This window comes from Phaenicophaeus curvirostris, chromosome 1 (genome assembly GCF_032191515.1).
Source record: "Phaenicophaeus curvirostris isolate KB17595 chromosome 1, BPBGC_Pcur_1.0, whole genome shotgun sequence".
Taxonomy (NCBI): domain Eukaryota; kingdom Metazoa; phylum Chordata; class Aves; order Cuculiformes; family Cuculidae; genus Phaenicophaeus; species Phaenicophaeus curvirostris.
Genome location: NC_091392.1, coordinates 62,309,833 through 62,331,536, shown reverse-complemented (window position 1 = coordinate 62,331,536; position 21,704 = coordinate 62,309,833). Strand labels below are relative to the sequence as shown.

General features: G+C 43.6%; 1 protein-coding gene across 1 annotated transcript in view; it reads right to left on the bottom strand.

The window, feature by feature from the left end:
* The window catches only part of RIC8B (RIC8 guanine nucleotide exchange factor B), a 41,925-nt gene extending 22,713 nt beyond the window's left edge, over positions 1-19,212 (bottom strand). The window contains exons 1-3 of the mRNA XM_069859575.1: positions 19,106-19,212; positions 13,758-13,805; positions 1,203-1,811 (exon numbers count right to left, since the gene is read on the bottom strand). Of these exons, the coding sequence (XP_069715676.1) occupies positions 1,203-1,811; positions 13,758-13,805; positions 19,106-19,192 (744 nt within the window). The 5' untranslated portion in view covers positions 19,193-19,212. The remainder of the gene's footprint in view (positions 1-1,202; positions 1,812-13,757; positions 13,806-19,105) is intronic.
* Positions 19,213-21,704: the final 2,492 nt, after the last annotated feature.

Below are 21,704 nucleotides of genomic sequence, written 5' to 3'. Positions count from 1 at the left end.
AAACAATGTGCTTCAGACTTTTCTGAAGTTTTTACATTCCTTAATGTTATGATTAATGTTTTATTTGCTGTTTAGTCCAATGGACTAAAGAGAACAATTATTTGTCCATCTTAACTACTGTAAACTTCTGCTTAGCTTTATATGCTGCATGTTTACAATGCCAGTGAAAAGTTAACAACAAAAGTTAAATGATTTAGAGAAAATGATGTGGACTAAAAAGAAAGATTCCTTATGTAATTCTACTACTTTAACATAGCCTTAGATTATTCAACAAAAAAAAGTTATCCATACAGTTCCTGTTTATAAATTTAGGGATGCAACACATGGGAAGCATATTCATCTAAGAAGAAAAAATTAGATCCAATGTTATAATGAAAAAAATAAGATAAAACTTCAAAGAAAGTGTGTTTGGTTCTTGTACTTGACCTCATCTTAGAAGATCACAATTAAATCCAAACCTTGTGTTGGAAGGATGGGAGAGACAAAGACATTAAAGCAGCATCACACTTTCTTAAGAGTTAGTTGTTAAAAATTAGAGTTGATGTGCTTATCATCATGCCCAGAAAAACAGACGGAAACTAGGGAGACTTCTCAGCTCTAATTATTACCCTATTGCTACCGTCCACGATCTCCAGAGATGCAGTCATCTGATACACTTACAATAAAATGTTTTTCCTAGCCGATTAATTATTAGTAAACAGCATTTGTCTTCTTCTGGAAACCTGAGACTTTCATTATATAGTCTTCTTTGCATTTTTTATTTGAAAATATACATGCCTAACTTGCATTATATAACCTAAGTTATTCTCCCATTACACAGAAAATGTATGGATTTGATTTTTTGCCTAAGTAGTAACAAGAACAAAAGTTATTTGGTATTCAAGGCAATGAGCACTGAAGACTCAAAACATCTTGAAAGCCCAAGATCATAAATACAAGACACAATCAGAATTCAGACAGAGAAATTTTCTCAGACTGATTTTGCATACAGGGAAATTATGATGCAAAATTTCAAGACTACCTTAGACGCTATTTTGAAAAATGCAGTCATATTCCATCAAAATTACAACAGCAAAAGTTAAGTATCAAAATCCTTGCTCTGGGGCATGGACAGTAACCACTTCTTGTGTCTCCACCTGCTGGTTCTGGCTCTTCCAGGCTAAAGAAGAACAATTTAAGATACCACTTCAGCTCAGCCTTACCTCGCTGTGGACATTCCAACTGTCAAGTGTTACATTAAAAAGAGCCTTTAGTGCCTCAATGGCACAATCTGTTTCTTGCAAAGATAAAGGAGGCCTGTCATGATCTTCTGCTGCTTTATATTGTTCTGTCCATCTTACGCTCAGGGAACTCTCCAAAGCCTGAGTCAAAACTTGCACCCCCTGTAGTTCCTGACGCAACTGTGATCTAATATCTGTGTGCAGAAGCGATAACAGGAAGAGAAGACGCAAATCAAAGCATTTAATGTCATCAACGAACTGCTGGTCCTTGCATTTTTCCAGAAGATTACAGAGCATAGCTGCAAGATTCAGTTCCGAACTCAGCTTCTGTGCAACAGCACTATTAAAAACTATGTTACAGAGGCATTTTAAAGCTTCTACTATAACGGGAAATTCAGACACTCTCTCCAAGGGATCTTCCACAGTATCCAGCTTTGCTAGCCTCATAAGGATCTGCATGTTCCTCTTTGTCATCACAGGCACTAAAACCTTCTTGTCCCTGGAGAGAATCCGCAGGGCTTCCAGGCAGGCAACTTGACATGAAGTTTGTGTGTCTTTTTCAAGGATGTTTAGAATTCCTTCACATAGCTTCTAAGCAAACACAAACAAACAAAAAAGGAACAGTTTTAGTATCAAAATACTGGTGGCAATAGGAAGTTACTTTTTCTAAGTCTCCCATACAACTTTTGAGTTTTCAGCTGACTTGACTTGAGAAACTGGGATTTTGTTTTAGCTCTTCAAAAAATGACCTATTGGAAAAGACCTCCAAATATCATCAAAAGTAGCTTTCCTCATGGATATAATCCAAGCACATAAACGCTGGCAAAAGCATTAAGTAAAAATGGCAGATGCTATCCAGCATCACCAGTTACCAAATTTTCTCAGTATCAGGAACAAAAAATTGAGTAGCCAGAGTAACAAGGTTAGAGGGAAGCGAGAGGTTTTAAAAACACATCAAAGTAGAACAGTCACACCCACAGTACCTGCAAAATTACAAGTTGAGGTTGTTTCAGTCAGGAGGGTGAGAGAAAAGAAACCAAACCAGAGCTAACTGCAGCTCAACATGCAAGTACCAGTACTCTATGTCTGGTAACAGCTGTAATTTGTGTTGCTGCTTCAGACTAATCTATGGATTTCTCCCATCTTAAGTAATATTTAGAAATGTTACCTCTGACATAGAAACATAGTGCAATTTTATTGGAAGACTCAGGCTGTGGCAGATTTACTAAACAAGCAAAACTGCCACTTTGTCAGCACAGATTGCTCTTGAAGTCACAAGGATTCACAAGGAAGCTGGGGAAGGGGCTGGAAAACAGGTCTTACAAGGAGCGGCTGAGAGAGCTGGGGTTGTTTAGCCTAGAGAAGAGAAGGCTGAGGGGAGACCTTATTGCTCTCTACAACTACCTGAAAGGAGGTTGTGGAGAGGAGGGTGCTGGCCTCTTCTCCCAAGTGACAGGGGACAGAACAAGAGGGAATGGCCTCAAGCTCTGCCAGGGGAGGTACAGGCTGGGCAACAGAAAAAAAAAAATTTCACAGAAAAGGTCATTGGGCACTGGAACAGGCTGCCCAGGGAGGTGGTTGAGTCACCTTCCCTGGAGGTGTTTAAAAGACAGGTGGATGAGGTGCTCAGGGGCATGGTTTAGTGGTTGATAGGAATGGTTGAACTTAATGATCCAGTGGGTCTTTTCCAACCTAGTGATTCTGTGATTCACTGCTGCTTTATACCAACACGACTGCAGGGGTAAATATTAATCATACAAATGCAGCATGAGAAAATACAATGCTCTAAGAATCTGCAAGTCAGAACAGTAACATCTGAATTGCAGAAGAATAACCTTTCATAACACATAAATGGACACTAAATTTATCAATCAAAAGGAAGAAAAGACAGGACTGCTTGACGGGGGAGGACTCCAGAGGGTTTTTACACCTTAACCTCAGGACAACACTACTACTCATGGGTACCGTAGCCAGAAATACGGTTACAAAGAAATTCCCAGATAAATGGCATACAAACTGTGCTGTGCCTCACAGGACACATTTCCTCCCCACTTCTCAACCCCAAGCTTTGTGTTTTGACCACTGACATGAATACATTACCAAAGATGACAGAGTAGCAACTGAATTGAATAGCCCTACTGCAGAATAGCCCTACTGCTTAGAACCTGAAATTCATAACACTGTGTCAGGCAATACATGTCAATAAGAAAGTGTTAATAAAAAGCGCACAGGGATACAACTAAAGTGAAAAACAGTTCTTGGGGAATGGTCTCTGGATTTGTGCTTTTCATCACCACCACCACAACGAAAAGGTGGGCAGCACAGCGGCCCATCACTCTGACTCAAAGCTCAGAACAGAAGTTCCACTTGGGACATCCAAGCAAGTTTTGTTACTGTGATCATTTATAATCAAAGCCAAATTTTTTTAGAAAAGAGCTTATGTATAAAGCAAATCTAGAACAGACGCTCCAGAAGAATAAGGGAGAAAACAACACAAGTCTTCAACAATGTTAGAAGACAATCTGTAAATAAAGTCAGACGTTAGGAATTTACAATATGATTTCCAGTATGCTTGTCCTGGGGTGAAGCCCACCCAAAAGCACCACCCAGACAACCAAGACCTTGACTGCATCTCCACAGTCCTGACTAGATTAATTCAGTAAGAGCTTGAAAACAAGGAATGAGCTCCACCTCTTCCTACCACACAGGCAATGTGAGAAATCTTCATCAGAATATTATAGGCACTTGTAACAGTATAAAAACCACATCTGAGTGCCTCTGCAGGAATATAGGTACTGATCATGGGAATTTCATAGACAAGTACCTGGAAAAAGATACTCAAGCACAGAGTCTTCAGATTTCTTCAATGTTATAAGGTTCTACACCTGGGTTGGAGCAATCTGCAGTTTCACTACAGGCTGTAGGATGATGTAATTGCGAGCAGCCCTGCAGAGAGGGACTTGGGGGGTGCTGTTTGATGAGAAGCTTGACATCAGCCAGCAATGTGTGCTCACCAACCAGAAGGCAAACCATATCCTGGTCTGGATCAAAAGCAGCGTGGCCAGCAGGGCGAGGGAAGTGATTCTCCTCCTCTACTCCGCTCTCGAGAGACCCCCACCTGCAGTACTGTGTCCAGTTTTGGAATCCCCAACATAAGAAGGATATGGAAGCGTTGGAAAGGGTGCAGAGCAGGGCCACAAAGATGGTCAGAGGGCTGGAGCACCTCTGCTATGAGGACAGGCTGAGAGAGTTGGGGTTGTTCAGCCTGGAAAAAAGGCTCCAGGAAGACCTTATAGCAACCTTCCAGCACCTGAAGGGGCTACAGGAAAGCTGGGGAAGGACTTTTTACAAGGGCATGTAGCAATAGGATGAGGGGAAATGGCTTTAAATTGGAAAGGGGAAGATTTAGATTAGACATTAGGAAGAAATTCTTCACAATGAGGGTGGTGAGACACTGCAACAAGTTGCTCAGGGAAGTCGTGGCTGCCCCATCCCTGGAGGTGTTGAAGGTTGGATGGAGCCTTGAGCAGCCTGGTCTGGTGGGAGGTGTCTGTGCCCATGGCAGGGGGGATGGAACTGGATGGTATTTAAGGTCACTTCCAATACAAACCATTCCATGATTCTATGATTAACCTAATGCCTCTCCCACAGAAGCGTTGAACACCAATTTGAGCATAGTATGCTAGACCTGCACTAAATGTTTCTGAAAGCGGTGGCACCTTTGAAGCATTTTTAGAAAAACGCCTAGGAACCACAAAATGACTAGTCTAGACCCAAATTACTTGTCACAGCTTAACTTCTTCAAGAATTTTGTATCTATTGGTAAGGGAGTTCTCCATACAATTAACTTCACTCTGAAAGCTGAAGCAACAGTTGTGAAGTCTGTTTGGTTCTGAGGAGTAACACAGAACTGAACAGACATTTCAGAGAACCCAGGAAAAGGGCAATTTATTCTGCTCTCTGATGAAGCACATTTCTGTTAGACTTAGCAGTCACAGCCTTCCTTATTGACATCAGCTGCTACAAGTTCTGTAACAATTTACTCAAATTCAACAGGTCTTCCACAACTGGACTCTCCCTCTCTTCAGAAACTGTGCAGCAGAAGAAGTTAACAGAAGAAGTTGTGTTACCAGCCTTCCCCAAAACAAGATGCTGAATGAACACTTTGAAGACATACTGGGTCAAACAAACTGCCTCATCAATAAATAAATACAGCACAAAAACATCTCTGATTTTTCATTAACAGTGCTGAAGGTTTCTTCCAGGACTTTAAATACCAAGTTATTTGATCCAATCAATACTCACTGAAATTAAGGGGAGTTTCCCCCCATTTTTGTTAGAAGCAGAACCCATACGTATCTTTTATCTGGTGTTCTGGTCTTTAATCTCAGTCAGATAAAACCTAAGCCCTCATTTGACTGCAAAGAGACCAATCCTCCCAAATTCAGACTGATTTTTCTCTCCATGAGTTGCACCCACCTGCTGCTATGGAAGTGTCACTGCAAAATGTCAAAAGCACTGGGGGGGAGATCCCAAAGGGCACCAAACTCCCACTGGCTTGCCACGGGAGGTGGAAGCCCAAGCCCTCCTCCATACATTGGGAGAGCAACCTTGCAAATTAATTAAAGATTACAAAAACCACCATCTTGTGGCTTCAAATCTTCGTGACATGCAGCAACAGAAGAACCTTTAAACACCTGTACTAAAGATGGATACTACTGAACACAAGCATTTAGCAACATACTTACAACTATAAAACCCAAACCACTGGTATGTTTGTAAAGCGCTTCATTTCCTACATGTTCCTGAAGCCTGAAGTTGTATAAAATACTTCACAATATAGGCAAGGATACAGTTTATTTTTAAAAGCATTAAATATACAGTCTTCTGCACACTGTGTTAAAAACTAAACGATCAGACACTTAAGAACAGGTTACTAAGTTTCCCAGCCATTCTAGCAAAATACATTTTTTTAAGATGTAAGACTTGTAAGTGAAAAACATGTAGGAACTGCTGACTAAGTTCTCCAGAGCCAAAGTTCTCCCTGTTGAGCCATCAAGAGTGATTTTTAAAGGAACCAGCATTCGGTTATAATGCCACCACTTGCAAAACTGCTGAAATCTGTGGCAATGAACCCTGCTGGCTGATCATAACTACCAACAGAAGCTTAGGGAAAAAAGAGAGCATCTGATTATGAAAACCTCATGAGGTTCAACAAGGCAAAGTGCAAGGTCGCAGCACTCCTCAGTATCGACACAGGCTGGGGAATGAAGAGATTGAGAGTAGCCCTGCAGAGAAGGACCTAGGGTCCTGGTGGACGAGAATCTGGATATGGGCTGGCAACATAAACTTGCAGCCCAGAAAGCCAACCATGTCCTGGGCTGCATCAAAAGAAGTGCAGCCAGCAGGCTGATGGAGGCGATTCTCTCCCTCTGCTCTCATGAGAGCCCTTGGCACAGGAAAGACATGGACCTGTTGGAGCAGTTCCAGAGCAGGGCCACTAAAACGACCTAAGGTCTGGAACATCTCTCGTAAGAGAAGCTGAGAGAGTTTGGGTTGTTCATCTTGAAGAAGACTCCAAGAAGACCTTATTGCAGCATTTCAGTACTTAATAAGGGCTTATAAGATACAGAAAAAATTTTAAGCAGGGCCTGTAGCCACAAGGGATGAAGGCCTTAAACTAAAACAGCAGAAGTTTAGAGTAGATACTAGGAAATTGGTTTTGCCAAGGGTGGTGAAGCACAGGAACAAGCTGCCCAGAGAGATGGTAGATGCCTCCTCCCTGGAAACATTCAAGGTCAGGTTGGAAGGGGCTCTGAGCAACCTGATCTAGTTGAAGACGCCCCTGCTTACTGAAGGGGGCTTGGACTAGATTTCCTTCATGTTCCCTTACAATCCAAACCATTCTACAATTATAATTGAAGAGTTATCCATGGAAAGTTTTGAAGGAAGGAAACAAAATCCTATTAGGAAATTGCCTTGGAGACAACTAAAATCAGTGCCATACAGTACATTCTCTGCTTTCTCCTTGATGGTGTGAGGGAAGTGATGCACAGAGAGAAAAGAAACAGGAAAAGACATGAACAGAAAAGCATTATTACCCTTTTCTTTAGGTGGTGCTTTTTCTACCTCCCTGTAGGCCATTACTACAGCATAAACTAAGGGGAACAGATGTTATTTACTTGGTTGGAAATGAATGCAAGCAAAAGAATTCAGACAGTAAGATACCTCCCCTATGACAAAATATACAATGACTATCCTAGTTTCAGGGTTTTATTGCTATCCCCTAAATTACTGTATGAATTTAACATTTCTCTCTGGAGTTCTAACCTTTTGACATTCAGAAGGTAGTTTAACTCTTATCAGTCATGCTACAGCAAGAAGTGTTTTTCAGATACCTTTCCACTGAACCAAGACAGTTTCCATTCTTTTTAAATTTATTTTTTAAATTGTAAAATACATTCACAACTCTAAAACTCAAGAATTCTCAGCTTTTGTGCTAATAATACAGTTAAGACAGAACAATACAGTGTTCCCTTGGTCTATGCTGTAGTGTGAGTAATGGTAAAACATTCAAGATTTTTATTGCATGTGAAAACAGGAAGTCCAGGAACACCCATTTATCACCTTGTCTTGAAGAGTAAAATACTAATCCATTTTGGTGGACGCCCCAGCCCTGGAAGTGTTGAAGGCCAGGCTGGATGGGGCTTTGAGCAGCCTGGTCTGGTGGGAGGTGTCCCTGCCCACTGCAGGGGGCTTGGAACTGGATCTTTAAGTTCCCTTCCAACCCAAACCATTCTGTAATGCTATGATACTGACAGCACAAATGCTTGATGCTAAGAAGCAACATGGTCCTGTAGAAAAAGCAATACTCTGAGAAACAAAAGACCTGCGTTTTCTTCCTTACTCAGTCACACTTATTGCAGGGCTTTGGGCAAAAAGGCATCATCCCTTTACCTCCATTTTATTTCATTGTCTTTGTTTACAGGCTAATTAGATGTAGAGGATGGAGAGGAGAGGGGAGCACTGTAAATGCTTTTTAGCAGGTGCTGACAATATGAGGCGCTTGTGAAAAATACAGTATTTCACGATCTTGTTCTTCGGTCCTGGTGTACCGGCATGTGAGGTCCTTTTCCAACTCCTCTCTTTGTGTTTGCAGATGTCTAGAAAGCACACTTGACCTATATTCAATTTTTTTCAATTCACAGACCAGTAAACTTTGGCTACATTATGTCAGCTGAATTTACTGTAGCTTCTCAACACCAGAGTAATAAATGTCTTGGTGAGAAAAGGAGACAACTTCCCTTTATTTGCTTCTTCCTCTTTCGCAAATCATTCTCTTTACTTCTACAGGCCTTCGGATTACATCAAGAACAAAAGAACATAGTCTCCATTCTGCAAGTATTCAAATCCAAGCAAACACCACTGCTTTACTGAATACAGCATTTAATTTAGACACAGGTTATTCAGTGCTAAAGAAGCTGCAATTCAAAGGTGAATAACAGAAGTTCTGCTAAACACTACGGAAAGAGTGCATACTTTAACTCTTCTTTTCTGCATCTTTATTTTTGAATTACGCCATAGATGGCTTTAAATGCCATTATGGCTATACATTGGAAAGGAGGAGATTTAGACTAGACATAAGGAGGAATTTCTTCACAATGATGGTGGTGAGGCACTGGCACAGGTTGCCCAGGGAAGCTGTGGCTGCCCCATCCCTGGAGGTGTTCAAGGCCAGGTTGGATGGGGCCTTGGGCAGCCTGATCTGGTGGGAAGTGTCCCTGCCCATGGCAGGGGGGTGGAACTAGATGATCTTTGAGGTTCCTTCCAACTCAAACCATTCTGTGAGTCTATAAGATGCTGTAAGTACCAGGTGAAGGACACTTCTTAGCAATCAAGTTAAATTAAAGCAAGGGGAAAAAAAAACAACCTATCGTAAAAATTACTAGGAAATTCATATTGCCTCCATTTTCCTCTTTTCTCAGTGACAGAGGTCATTAGTAAGAAAATTGCCAGAGAAGTCTACTAAGAACAGAAATTTTGTCACATCAGGAGACAGGTGATATGCTGGGGTTTGTGTCACCTTCACTTATTTCTTAAGGTTGATGTTCTTAAGACTTCTTTGTGTATTTCAAGGCATAAATACATCCACCTTGACAGAATAGCAAGTGATATTAGCATATGGGAAGCAATATGAGTATGTCAGACTTATGAAACTCCAGCTACATTTGTTAGGCTTAAACAAAATAACGAGCTTTTAAAGAACTGTCTACAAAAGTCAAATGAGTCCTCTCCACTCTCTCTTAACATCTAAGAAAGAAAATTCAGACCTAACAGTGAGCGCTTGCTTACTCTCTTAGCACAGGTGAACAAGAAGCTACTGTGTCTTTGGCATCATCAAGTATTATATGTGCCAGAGCACATCATTTATTTAGGAGAATGGGAACATCATTAAGTGGCACCAGGTCATGCTTTCCTTGCCCTGCACTGGCTTAAGCCCTTCTAATTCACTTTGTCATCCAACCCATGGTTTTCACCACTTCCAAATTTCAATTTTAACTAAATTGTCTCTAGTGGTTTGAGAGAAGTACATTCTTAATTTAATTCAGCCTAGTTCTGTAGCTGTTCAGCAATGAGGAGGGTTAATAAAATCAACCATAGCGTCAATCACAAAGTTCACAAGGAACTGCATTTCCCCAGCAGGTCTGACAGATCTGATATTGTTCACTCATACGTACTGCTTTCTATTTCTTGAGTTTACCTTGTACTTTACAACAAACAAAGATTCATAGCAGACTATACCAAATTTTCAGCTATATGAAAGTAATGTTAGTAGTAACCACCATTTTTACAACTCTTAAGTCTCTGCGGCTCTCAAAGTTATTCAGAAGCTTCTCTTAAAACTCAAGTCCCTCTCCATCCCATATAAGGCAAAATTAAGTATTTTACATGTTTCTTATATTTTCAGTACCCTATGCAAATACTGTTACAGAAAACAAAAGAGAATTTATGGTGTTGGCTAGTCAGAGATAAGAGATTTCAGAAGCAGAGGCATAGCTTGAAACAGCTAAATAAGAACATTGGCTGATCTTTTCTGCTCACAGAAGCAGGATTGAAAGAATAAAATAATTGTGTTATTCTGCTATTAGGTTTCAGAGTTATGCATCCAAGACAGCAAGAAAGGAAGCCCAAGAGTATTTGAAACATTAGATCAAGTTTTCATTTTCTTTGGATATCCAGACAACGTTTGTAAAACACTTATAATCAATGGCTCTGAATAATGGGACCAATTAGACAACCTCCACTGAAACAGCCATGCCCAGTTTTTGCCCAGTCTTTGTGGACAGATGTGAGTGGGGAGGGAAGATGAACACTTGTATTCCTTGAGGATTCAGTCTGCTTCACCTCAAAACTCCACTGTTATGCCTGTTATTGACACCAGGAGGTTGGCCGCTGATTTGTTTAGTTTACAGCCTAAAGCATCATGATTGGATAGCCATATTAGGACAGAACAAATTTTACTGTCTGATTTACCCAGATTCTACAGTCAAGCCATAGTTTTGTCTTTACTGTCTTTCATATTTTACAGCATCATGCTGTTGTATACAGGGAATCCTCTCCCTAGCAGTATCCAACCTAGAAAAGCATAGAACTCAGTTACACCTCTGACAAAATACAGTTACACTATAGACATGACCTTGCTGTAATTCTAACGTCATGTCTGAGGCTGTGTGGTGAGGCACTGCTATTGTTGATCTTTTATTCGCATGAATAAGCGACACCAAAGCCATTGAAGCTTGCTGAATCATAGGATCATTAAAATTGGAAAAAAGACCTCTAAGATCATCAAGTCCAATTGCCAGCCCAACACCACTGTGCCTACTAAATCATGCCCCCAAATGCCACATCTACACATCTTCTTGAATGCCTCCAGGGACAGTGACACCACCACTTCCCTGGGAAGCCTGTTCCAGTGCTTCACCACTCTTTCAGTAAGGAAATTTTTCCTAACATCCAATCTAAATCTCCCCTGGGGCAACTTGAGAGGCCATTTCCTAGAAGAAAACTTACTCCTAGGCTCACACAAACTCAATACACAGCAAGACACTGGTAAAAAGTATATATTGTGTTCACTAGGTTATATGGCAAACTTCCAACAGCACCAGAAACTGAAGACAAAATCCTCAAGTCCCTCTCTATTTGCCCCCATACCGGAACTTCAAGTCTACTACATGACTTCTTCATGGATTGTGACCCTATCTCCAAATGCTCTTTCACTGCAATCATTCTAAGCCAACAGAAACGTGCATACTGTCAACTCATTTTTTGGTAACAAGAAAGAAGAGTGTGGAACTTGTTTCTCCATTAGCACGTGGCTACATCATGGAGCCTTCAAGAAATCCCCATTAATTTTGGTGAAAACATCAATAGTTTGCTCTTAGTATGAGCATGGTGCTGTTTTACCTTTCAATTTAATGCATTTTTATCTTAACCGAAGGATAAAACAAGGAAGCTGAATGTTTTACAGACGCTAAGGATACTGAGCAAATATGTAGATTAAAAAGGACACACACAGTCCTGTCATCACATTACAGAACGTGAGCTTTGAGTAAAGCAACAGATAAAGCCAAACACTGAATAATCGTATGTAGGTCTTCTGAAGCTTTAGAACTGTAGAATCTTTCAGTGGCATCTGTTCAGAGGTATATTTTTCTTAACAATTTCCCAGAGGAGCATGAGGGCAGATTCAAGAACAAAAAAAACCAAAACAAACCCACAGCTTTTGATTATCAAGAGCATGCACACATAAGCTGCCTTGATAAAAGTGACTCTAATCATGTATTATTAATGTCTTTTCCAGTAAGTAATGCTATGAAAATGCAATTAAATAAAAACCAGGGTATTTTAGAATTTTATTGTTCAGTCTGCTTACTGTCCTAAACACTTCTTGATGAGCTTCGATTCAGCTTTAAGTTAATGTCACAGAAAGAACAATTTGTCCAGAAAATGTGTGAAAAACTTAACTAATTAAGTAATAATTCTATCAAGGATTTTCAGAACACACCTTAGCAAGACAGAAGCCACAACCAACTACAGCAACAGGCTTAAAACATTCAAAAAACCCCCATTATTCGACTCTATGTACACATTTAAAACCTGCAGCTTACAAAACTATGAAACACACTTGTGTTTGTCATACTGGCTATTGCTTAGCTATAGTTTTAAACACTGATTCAAATTTCCATATCCATATTAAAGCTATTTCCTATCAAAATCCCATTATAACTCTGCATTTCTAAATTCCAATCAAGAAAGCTACCTATGTCAGGGGGAGGCATCTCATGAAGTTTGTAACAGCTGTTCCATCAGATATAAAAAGCAAAGCAGGGAAAGACATTTTCAGAGAGCTCCCAGGACAAACCTATTCTACAGAATGACTGGGGAAGACTTCTAGGCCACGTTTTATTTCATTTTGATTGACAAGAGATAACAGCACACTTGCACTCCACAGTGAAGTTAAACTAAGAGGTCTTCAAGTGCAATAAACAACTGTTACTTAAGATTACTGTACAGATAACTGATGGGTTTGTAAATGCAAAGGGCAGAGAGACTTCTCTCCCCCCATCTCTAGCAGAAAAAGACTTAAGAACTGAAAATATTTAGATTTTCAACAAAATCATGGAATGAATTGAGGACTGTCCAATACAAGACAAGCTATCCCTGTAGGAACGCTGCAATTCTGATTACAAGCTTTCAGTGCATTTTAGAAACAGAGGAAACGGGCAGCCTCATTCACTAATGAACACTTGCTGAATAAATATGCAAATCAGCTCCAAAACTAATTAAAGAAAAGACAGGAAGGGTCTTGTCATTACATATTATGCCATAAAAATAACAGAAGAAAATATAAATGAAAGGTAGCCCAAGCTTTAAATGTGAGGCTGCGGACGGATCCTAAGGGACCAGTTAAGCCCTGACACAGCTGTACAGCTTCATACTATAACTCAGGCATTTGCTGTCTTGGGAACCCGATATGCACAGCACACATTCTGCAGGTTACAGCTACCTTTGCATTAACAGCCTTCTGTAGCTTTGTCCATACTTTTCTTCTGTAATTATCCCTTCATATTAATTTCTGATATTCTGTAAGTATCTAACATAGACAAGAAATTCATACCTGCTAAGCAGAGAGAAAATGAAAAAATGTATTGTGAAATGTTTATTTCAGATCCAGATGAAAAGACCATCTTTGCTCTTATTTCCCCAGAACTGTACCCAAAAAAATTACTTATAGACTCTTCTGTTACTACTTTTGTTCAAGACAGGGCTTTTTGTTAGGCAGATTATTTTTTCTTTTTTGTGAAAAGGGGGAACGGGCAATTGTCACGTCTCTTGCCCTATAGAAACAAAATTGAAAACTGAACTTTATAATCACTAATTGTACCCTTTCACAATCGCAGTGAAGTTGAGACTGATTTTCTTTCGTTATACTTTGAATCAGAACAGGTATGCAGCTCAATAGCCTATTTTACTTACTTTTCTTTTGTCTTCATCTGCTGGATCAAATCTGAAAATGCCCCGATTCTGTAAAAAAAAACCAAACAAACAAAAAAAAAACCAACAAAAAAAGAGTTTCTATTTGTTACATGAACATATGAACATCAGCTGCTAAGTATGTAATATCTGCAAAACTTTTATAAACTTCAGGATTCTGGTTAAAATCAGCCTCAGATACTGAGGCCATAACCACATGCATCATGTCCTTTCCCGTTCTACCCAACAGCAAGAGCAATTTCAGTAGGTGGCTCCAAATAACAATTTCACAATTACTACTGGCACAGAACAAGCCTTTATCTGTGGGCTGTTTCTAATGTGGGTTAACAACCTCACACATGACCCTTTATAGCATGAAAATCATTAGCTACAGCCTCATATTTTACAAACGCCTTATTCCTCAGACTCCTTCCCGAGCAGTTCTTACAAGCTTTTGACTGCACTTTTGAGCACCCCAAACCAGAACAACCAGTACAAACCAAATAAGCCTTACTAGAAAAACTACCAGCTTCCATATTGTGGTGATCTCCAAAACACATTATTGAGGTATTTGTTTCCTTGGTGCACTTAATGACAAGATAGATACGGTCTAACAATGACTACATATTTCCTGCAGTAATTCCACTTTAGGAATACTTCCAACAGTAATTTAGTCTAGTACAATGTTGATTTCCTGAAGTATGTTATTAGCAAAGTACTATTTGAATGACACAATGTTTATTCTGTCATTCAAAATTAAAATCTCTCCATTTCTATGAGTCCTAATACACAACTTGCTGCATTGCAGAAGTGACTGAAAAACAAAAGTGACCCTCTGTATCACATGAGCTGGGCCTCTTATCTTTCGTGTCACAATCTCAGAGTTATATAGAGAGGTCTTCAACACCTACCCTACCATCAAGGGTTACCAATATCAATTAGATCCTTGAGGAGTGTAGGAAAACAATTCTTTTCCTTTCCCTTGCAGGGCTCCCAATAACACTACTGAACCACATAAGTTCAGCAAAATGCCAGCCAAAAGCAGATAAACATTAAATGATGAAATAATAATGAAGAGATGGCCATCTTTTCTTTTGTAAGTGTCCAAAAATGCTCACATACAAATGCAATGTAGTGACAGTAAGGAGTCACTGGAGGAACAGGGACTTGGAATAATTGCAAATGAGACAGCACAGAGAAGCAAGAACAGACTTATTAAATTCTCTTATTATAGTTATCTATAGCCACTTGCACCTTAGAATGACACTTAATCCTTCCTTTTTCTTCAATTAAAGCATATTTAATTGGTTATTTGGAAAAAGCTAAGGAAATCTAAAGCCCAGATAAGACATGGGTAAAGATCTGGAACCTGGAGTATTCTGCCCAGCCTTTGCTGGCCCACAGGGAACAGATTTGAGTGAGCAATGCACTGCACAGAAAGACAGATGTAGGAAACATGGCAAACTCACCAAGAAACACAGTAAGAAAATGTCATACTGAGACAGTATTAAAAGATTCCCACTCCACTTCAATGTAAGTATTTTACTACACATACAGCTCCAAGATTTCATTCAAAGTTTTGAAATGCCAGAATAGAAGCCACATCAGCTCTCGCTCTGCCCTTGAGAATTCAGCTTAAGCCTAAATAATTAATCTGTGGAAGCTGCCAAGAAGGCATAAAATCCAGCATGGCAAAATTAATAAATGATGTTCGCATGCACTTCTTGACCGAATATATTTAACAAAGGGTCCTTTGCAAAAGCAAAGGCAGAAGACAAAAGGTTCTCTCAATCAGAATAATAATAATAAAAAAATTAGATGCATCTAATGGACTACGCAAGGACAGGAGTTGGACTCTATGATCCCTGTAAGTCCCTTCCAACTCAAGACATTCTACAGTTCCAAGGTCCTATGACTCTAGAGCTTTCAGTCCTTCAGAAAAACTGCCCTGCAGCTACACCAGTCTCTTCATTTGAGTTTCATGTGTAAAGGCAGCCAACATCAAGACTGTTGCTCAAGCTTCTTCTATAAGCTCAAGTTTGAACGAAGACATCAGTTACTGCCATTGTTAGACACAAAACATTGCATGTAAAACAGTAAACTTCAAGCCTTCTCCTAGAGGCTGAAGAATAACCATCCACCAAGCCACAATGATTTGGCTTTTCCCCCCGAGAACAGAGCTTAGAATCCTTAACTAAAAACCTGAACGTTTGCAAAAGATGCCAAACTTTCAGCAAATAGTTCAACACAACTGCATTTTAATTACATCCAAAGCCAAACTCTGGATCAGTACCAGCTTTAGAGACTTAGGTACAAGTCACAGAAGTGTCTAGGCAGAGAACAGACACCTACCTCATGGGTCCAGACACGATCTTTAGAAATGGTCTATACTACTCTACTAAGTAGAATCTAGGTGTCAAAATGTCCCTATCAGAGGAAGGGAGTTAAAAAAAAAGAAAAGCCACCTAACATCTAGCTTCAGCTCAATTTCTATTTCCCAATGTCACCAAGAAATCCTCTCACGACTCAGCATACATGAGACTGTAATAGCAGTAGACACTAGGTACTCTTTAAAACCCATCAGCATTAAAAGCTCAACCTGTGGTAGCTCTGCTTTTAGCAGTCTCCCATTCCAAGTTGAGAAGTGGGCCTGTGAGAACCTCATGAGGTTCAGCAAGGCCAAATGCAAGGTCCTACACCTGTGTCGGAGCACTCCTCATTTTCAGTACACTATGGGGGGTGATGTGATTGAAAGCTGCTCTGCAAAGAAGGACTTGGGGGTGCTAGTCAATGAGAAGCTCAACATGAGCCAGCAGTGTGCGCTCACAGCCCAGAAGGCCAACTGTGTCCTGGGCCACATCAAAAGAAGCGTGGCCAGCAGGTCAAGGGAAGTGATTCCGGCCCTCTATTCCTCTCTTGTGAGACCTCATCTGGAGTATTGTGTCCAGTTCTCGAATCCTCCATATAAGAAGGATACGGAGCTGTTGGAACGAGTCCAGAGGAGGGCTATAAGGATGATCCATGGGCTGGAAAACCTTCCCTATGAGGACAGGCTGAGAGAGTTGGGCTTATTCAGCCTGGAGAAGAAAAGGCTTCAAGGAGCCGTATAGCAACCTTCCAGTACCTGAAACGAGCCTACAAGAGAGCTGGAGAGGGACTATCATAAAGGCTTGTGGTGATAGGACAAGGGGGAATGGATATACCCTGGAGAGGGGCAGATTTAAACTAGACATTAGGAAGAATTTCTTCACCATGAGAGTGGTGAGGCACTGGAACAGGTTGCCTGGGGGAAGCTGTGGATGTCCCACCCCAGAGGTGTTTTAAGCCAGGTTGGATGGGGCCTTGGGTAATCTGATCTAGTGGATGTCCCTGCCCATGGCAGAGGGTTTGGAACTGGATGATCTTTAAGGTTCCTTCCAACCCTAACTATTCTATGATTTTATGATTTTTCCTTTGTTTGGCCAAAAACACTGAAAAAATCAGGTGAGGTTTGGCAGTCCATGTTAGCCACATCCACTCCCACTGCAGAGCTGCTTCTCCGCACATTGACACGGTTGCTGCTGGCAAATGCCTTTTCCCCACAGGGCAGCTGGACCAGGACACAAAGGACTGACCACCTGCAAAGGCCAGTGCCTCAGACAGGTGAGCAGGTACACCATGTTGTTATCCTGGAAACTTCAGCATTATCCTGTTCAGCTTCTTCCAAGAGCTACAGGTGGATTAAGAGACTTTTGAGGCGAATACACCCTGTGGAACAGCTATTTTCACAACTTGATCACCAGTCATAGAATGGTTTGGGTTGGAAGGGACATTCAAGATCATCCAGTTCCAACCCCCCTGCCATGGGCAGGGACACCTCTCACCAGACCAGGCTGCTCAAGGCCCCATCCAACCTGGCCTTGAACAATTCCAGGGAGGAGCCAGCCACAGCTTCCCTGGGCAACATGTTCCAGTGCCTCACCACCCTTATAATGAAGAATTTATCCATAGTGTCTAATCTAAACCTTCCCCTCTCCAATTTAAAGCTATTCCTTCTTGTGCTCTTGCTACGTGGCATTCTAAAAAGTCCTTCCCCAGCTTTTCTGTAGCCCCTTCAGGTACTAGAAGTTTGCTATAAGGTCTCTCAAGCCATCTCTTCTGCAGGCTGAACAACTCTCCTCATAACAGAGGTGCTCCAGCCCTCTGATCATCCTTGCAGCCCTCCTCTGGACCTGTTCCAACGGTTCCATATCCTTCTTACGCTGGGGATTCCAGAACTGGACACAGTACTCCAGGTGGGGTCTCACAAGAGTGGAGTAGAGGGGCAGAATCACCTCCCTTGCCCTGCTGGCCACACTTCTTTCGATTCAGCCCAGGATAAGGTAGCCTTTCTGACTGTAAGAGCACATCGCCAGTTCACGTCGATCTACTTCCCATCCACCACCGCTAACCTACTACGCTGCACACCAGGTGTGTAAAGCAGAGGCAAGACAGAAGGCATGGAGCGCCAAGCCTGGCAACGGGCTCGACCAGCTCACGATGCCGCTGGCTTTACGCTCCCTTCGGCGCTGCCCTCGCCAACTGCCCCCGCCAACTGCCCCGGCGTTGTGGTGGTCCCCACGGGCCGGGCTACACCGGGGCGGCAGCCACAGTGGTGTCCGGGGCTCCAGCAGTCGGAGGTGCGGGGCTGGGACTCCGCACCAGCCCCTAGGAAGCCGGGCCGGGGTTGAGGGACGGGAGCTGGGCCGGGGTTGAGGGACGGGGGTCGGGGGGGAGCCGGGACGGGGCTGAGGGACGGGGGTCGGGGGGGAGCCGGGACGGGGCTGAGGGACGGGGGCGGGGGGAGCCGGGATGGGGCCGAGGGACGGGGGCGGGGGGGGAGCCGGGACGGGGCTGAGGGACGGGGGGAGCCGGGACGGGGCTGAGGGACGGGGGGAGCCGGGATGGGGCTGAGGGACGGGGTGGTGGGGGGGAGCCGGGACGGGGCTGAGGGACGGGGGGAGCCGGGACGGGGCTGAGGGACGGGGTTGGGGGGGGGAGCCGGGATGGGGCTGAGGGACGGGGGGAGCCGGGACGGGGCTGAGGGACGGGGTTGGGGGGGGGGGGGGGAGGCGGGACGGGGGGTCGAGGGAGTTGGGGGAGCCGGGACGAAACTGGGAAAAAGCGAGAAAGCTGGAAAGATGAGGACGGAGAGGAGACCCGGGAAGGTTGCGGGGGACGCCGGGACGGGAGGGATTAGGGGGGAAAAAGCCGGAACAGGGGGAACCGGGACGAGAAGGGGCGGACAGGGAGACGGGGCGGACAGGGAGACGGGGCGGACAGGGAGACGGGGCGGACAGGCTGCCTTCCCTCCCGCCCCGCCGTCCCGTTACCTCCTCGTTGTACCGCGCCAGGACGCGCTCCACAGCCCCCTCGCCGCCGCTCCCCTCCACGGCCTCCAGCGCGGCGCCCACCTCCATGTCCGCGCCCGCCCCGGCCACCGCCCCGCCGCGCTCCCCACCACGTGACGCGGGCCGACGCTCCCGTTGGGCGGGCGGGAGGGCGGGCGCTGCCACAGGATTGGCTGGAGCGGGCGGCCGCGTGCACCCTCGAACTCTCCTATTGGCTGCGTTCCCGCCGCGGCAGAAAGACTACGACTCCCAGCGTGCCAAGCGAAGGGGCGCTCCGACGGGGTCCACGGGCCCCCGTGCCGCGGGGCACGATGGGTGATGTAGTCCGCGCTGGGCGACACCGATCCACGCGGGGCGGGATGAGAAGAGCGGGTTCGAGTCCCGCGCCGGCCGGTCGAGAGCCCTCGGCATGCTCGGTGTGCAAATGACACCGCGACACGTCCCCTCCTCGTCAGACATTGTCATAGCGTCTGCCAGCAGAACAAAACCCTTGTTCTCAAGTCTGGGCCACCAGAGTGGTGGTGGGACTCCGTTCCCATTTGGGCTGGTGGTTGGACTGGGTGATCCAGGAGGACTTACAGGCCTTATGAGAAGCGGCTGAGCGAGTTGGAATTGTTTGGCCTGGAGAAGTGGAGGCTGAGGGGAGACCTCTTTGCCGTCTACAAATACCTGAAAGGAGGTTGTGGAGAGGAGGGAGCTGGACTCTTCTCCCATGTGACAGGGGACAAGACAAGAGGAAATGGCCTCAAGCTCTGCCAGGGAAGGTTTAGGCTGGACATCAGGAAAAAATTTTTCACGGAAAGGGTCATTGGGCACTGGCAGAGGCTGCCCAGGGAGGTGGTTGAGTCACCTTCCCTGGAGGCGTTTAAAAGACAGGTGGATGAGGTGCTGAGGGGCATGGTTTAGTGTTTGATAGGAATGGTTGGACTCAATGATCCTGTGGGTCTTTTCCAACCTAGTGATTCTGTGACTTTTACAACCTTAATGATTCTGTGATTCTATGGAGACACCGTGGCTGCCTTCCCAAAACTGCCCTCTGGAGCCTTTCACAGGAGGGTTGATGTATTGTTTGGAGAGTGTTGACATGGGTGAGCAGCCAGGGTGGTGTGGAGGAGAGATGCCAGTTCCAAGCCCCTGCTGTGATTTGCTGGAGGGGTGGTGGGAGAGGAGGGTTGGGCTGCACCAACACAGCCAGGTGAGAGTCAGCGCTAGCAGAGCAAAGGTGAGCTGTGTTGCTGAAGTGCTCTGCAAGGCCTGATGTTTACACTACAGCTGAGAATATTCTGTGGTATTTCCATATTCAGAGTGCCCCATAATCAAAATTCGCTGTCAAGATAGAAAACAACATATTGAAGTTAACAGAAAAAGCACAATAATAAAACTTCAGAGGGGACTGCAGTCAGTATCTCCTTGAAGAATTTATTCCTTCAGCAGCAATTCAAGAGTTGCTTCGTGGTCATAAAGAGAAACTTTCAACAGAATCATAGAACCATTTGGTTGGAAAAGACCTTTGAGGTCATCAAGTCCAGCTGAAAATGTCCTCTGCTAAACCATATCCCTGAGCACCTCATCTACCTATCTTTCAAATACCTTCAGGGATGGTGATTGAACCACCTCCCTGTGCATCCTGTGCCAGTGCCTGATAACCCTTTCAGTGGGGAACATTTTGCTGATGTCTAATCTGAACCTCCCCTGGCACAAACTGAGGCCGTTTCCTCTCATCCTATCACCTATCACTTGGGAGAAGAGACCAACACCCACCTCTAATCTCCTTTTAGACAATGACGAGGTTTCCTCTCAGCCTACTTTTCTCTAGGCTAAACAACCCCTGTTCTGTCAGCCACTCCTCATAAGGTTTGTTCTCCAGCCCCTTCACCAGCTTTGTTGCTCTTCTCTGGACTTGCTCCAGGATCTCAGTGTCTTTCTTGTAGTGAGATACCCAAATCTGCACACGGTATTTGAGGTGTGGCCTCACCAGTGCTGAGTACAGGGGAAGGATGTCTTCCCCAGTCATGCTGGCCACACTGTTTCATCTCACAAAGGATCAGCTCCTTGGTGGAGAATATCAGAGACAGGAAGGTGCAGGTGGATCTGCAGGTGGACAGTGGTTCTAAAGAGTACTAAAGATACTAAGATGTGTTGGCGTATGCCTCCATGTGTCTAAGATGCAGATCCAAGCTAGGATCTGAATTTTCTGGCTAGGGGTTTCTTGCCACAATGGGAAACTGAGATATAAAACCAGAACAATACGGTTGTTGGACAGCAAGGAGTAACAAATCCAGCCTGAAGTGTGTAACTATTTTTTCTGAGTCAGATCCTTGCACAGACTAATGCAACTTTTGGGATAAACCCAGTAAAAATAAACCCTTTTTAATCTACAGTTGTTTGTTTCATATGCAATTCTATCATAAAGTATAAGCCTGCTTAGATGTAGCTCACAGCACAGCAAAACCACCCATTTTACTTGTACTTTGCCAATTACTTTTTTTTTTCCTAATTACAAAAACCTAAGAAATAAAGACTAGAAAACTGTTACTGCCCTTTAAAGGCACATTGTTATTCATCATCAGTGTGTGTTGGT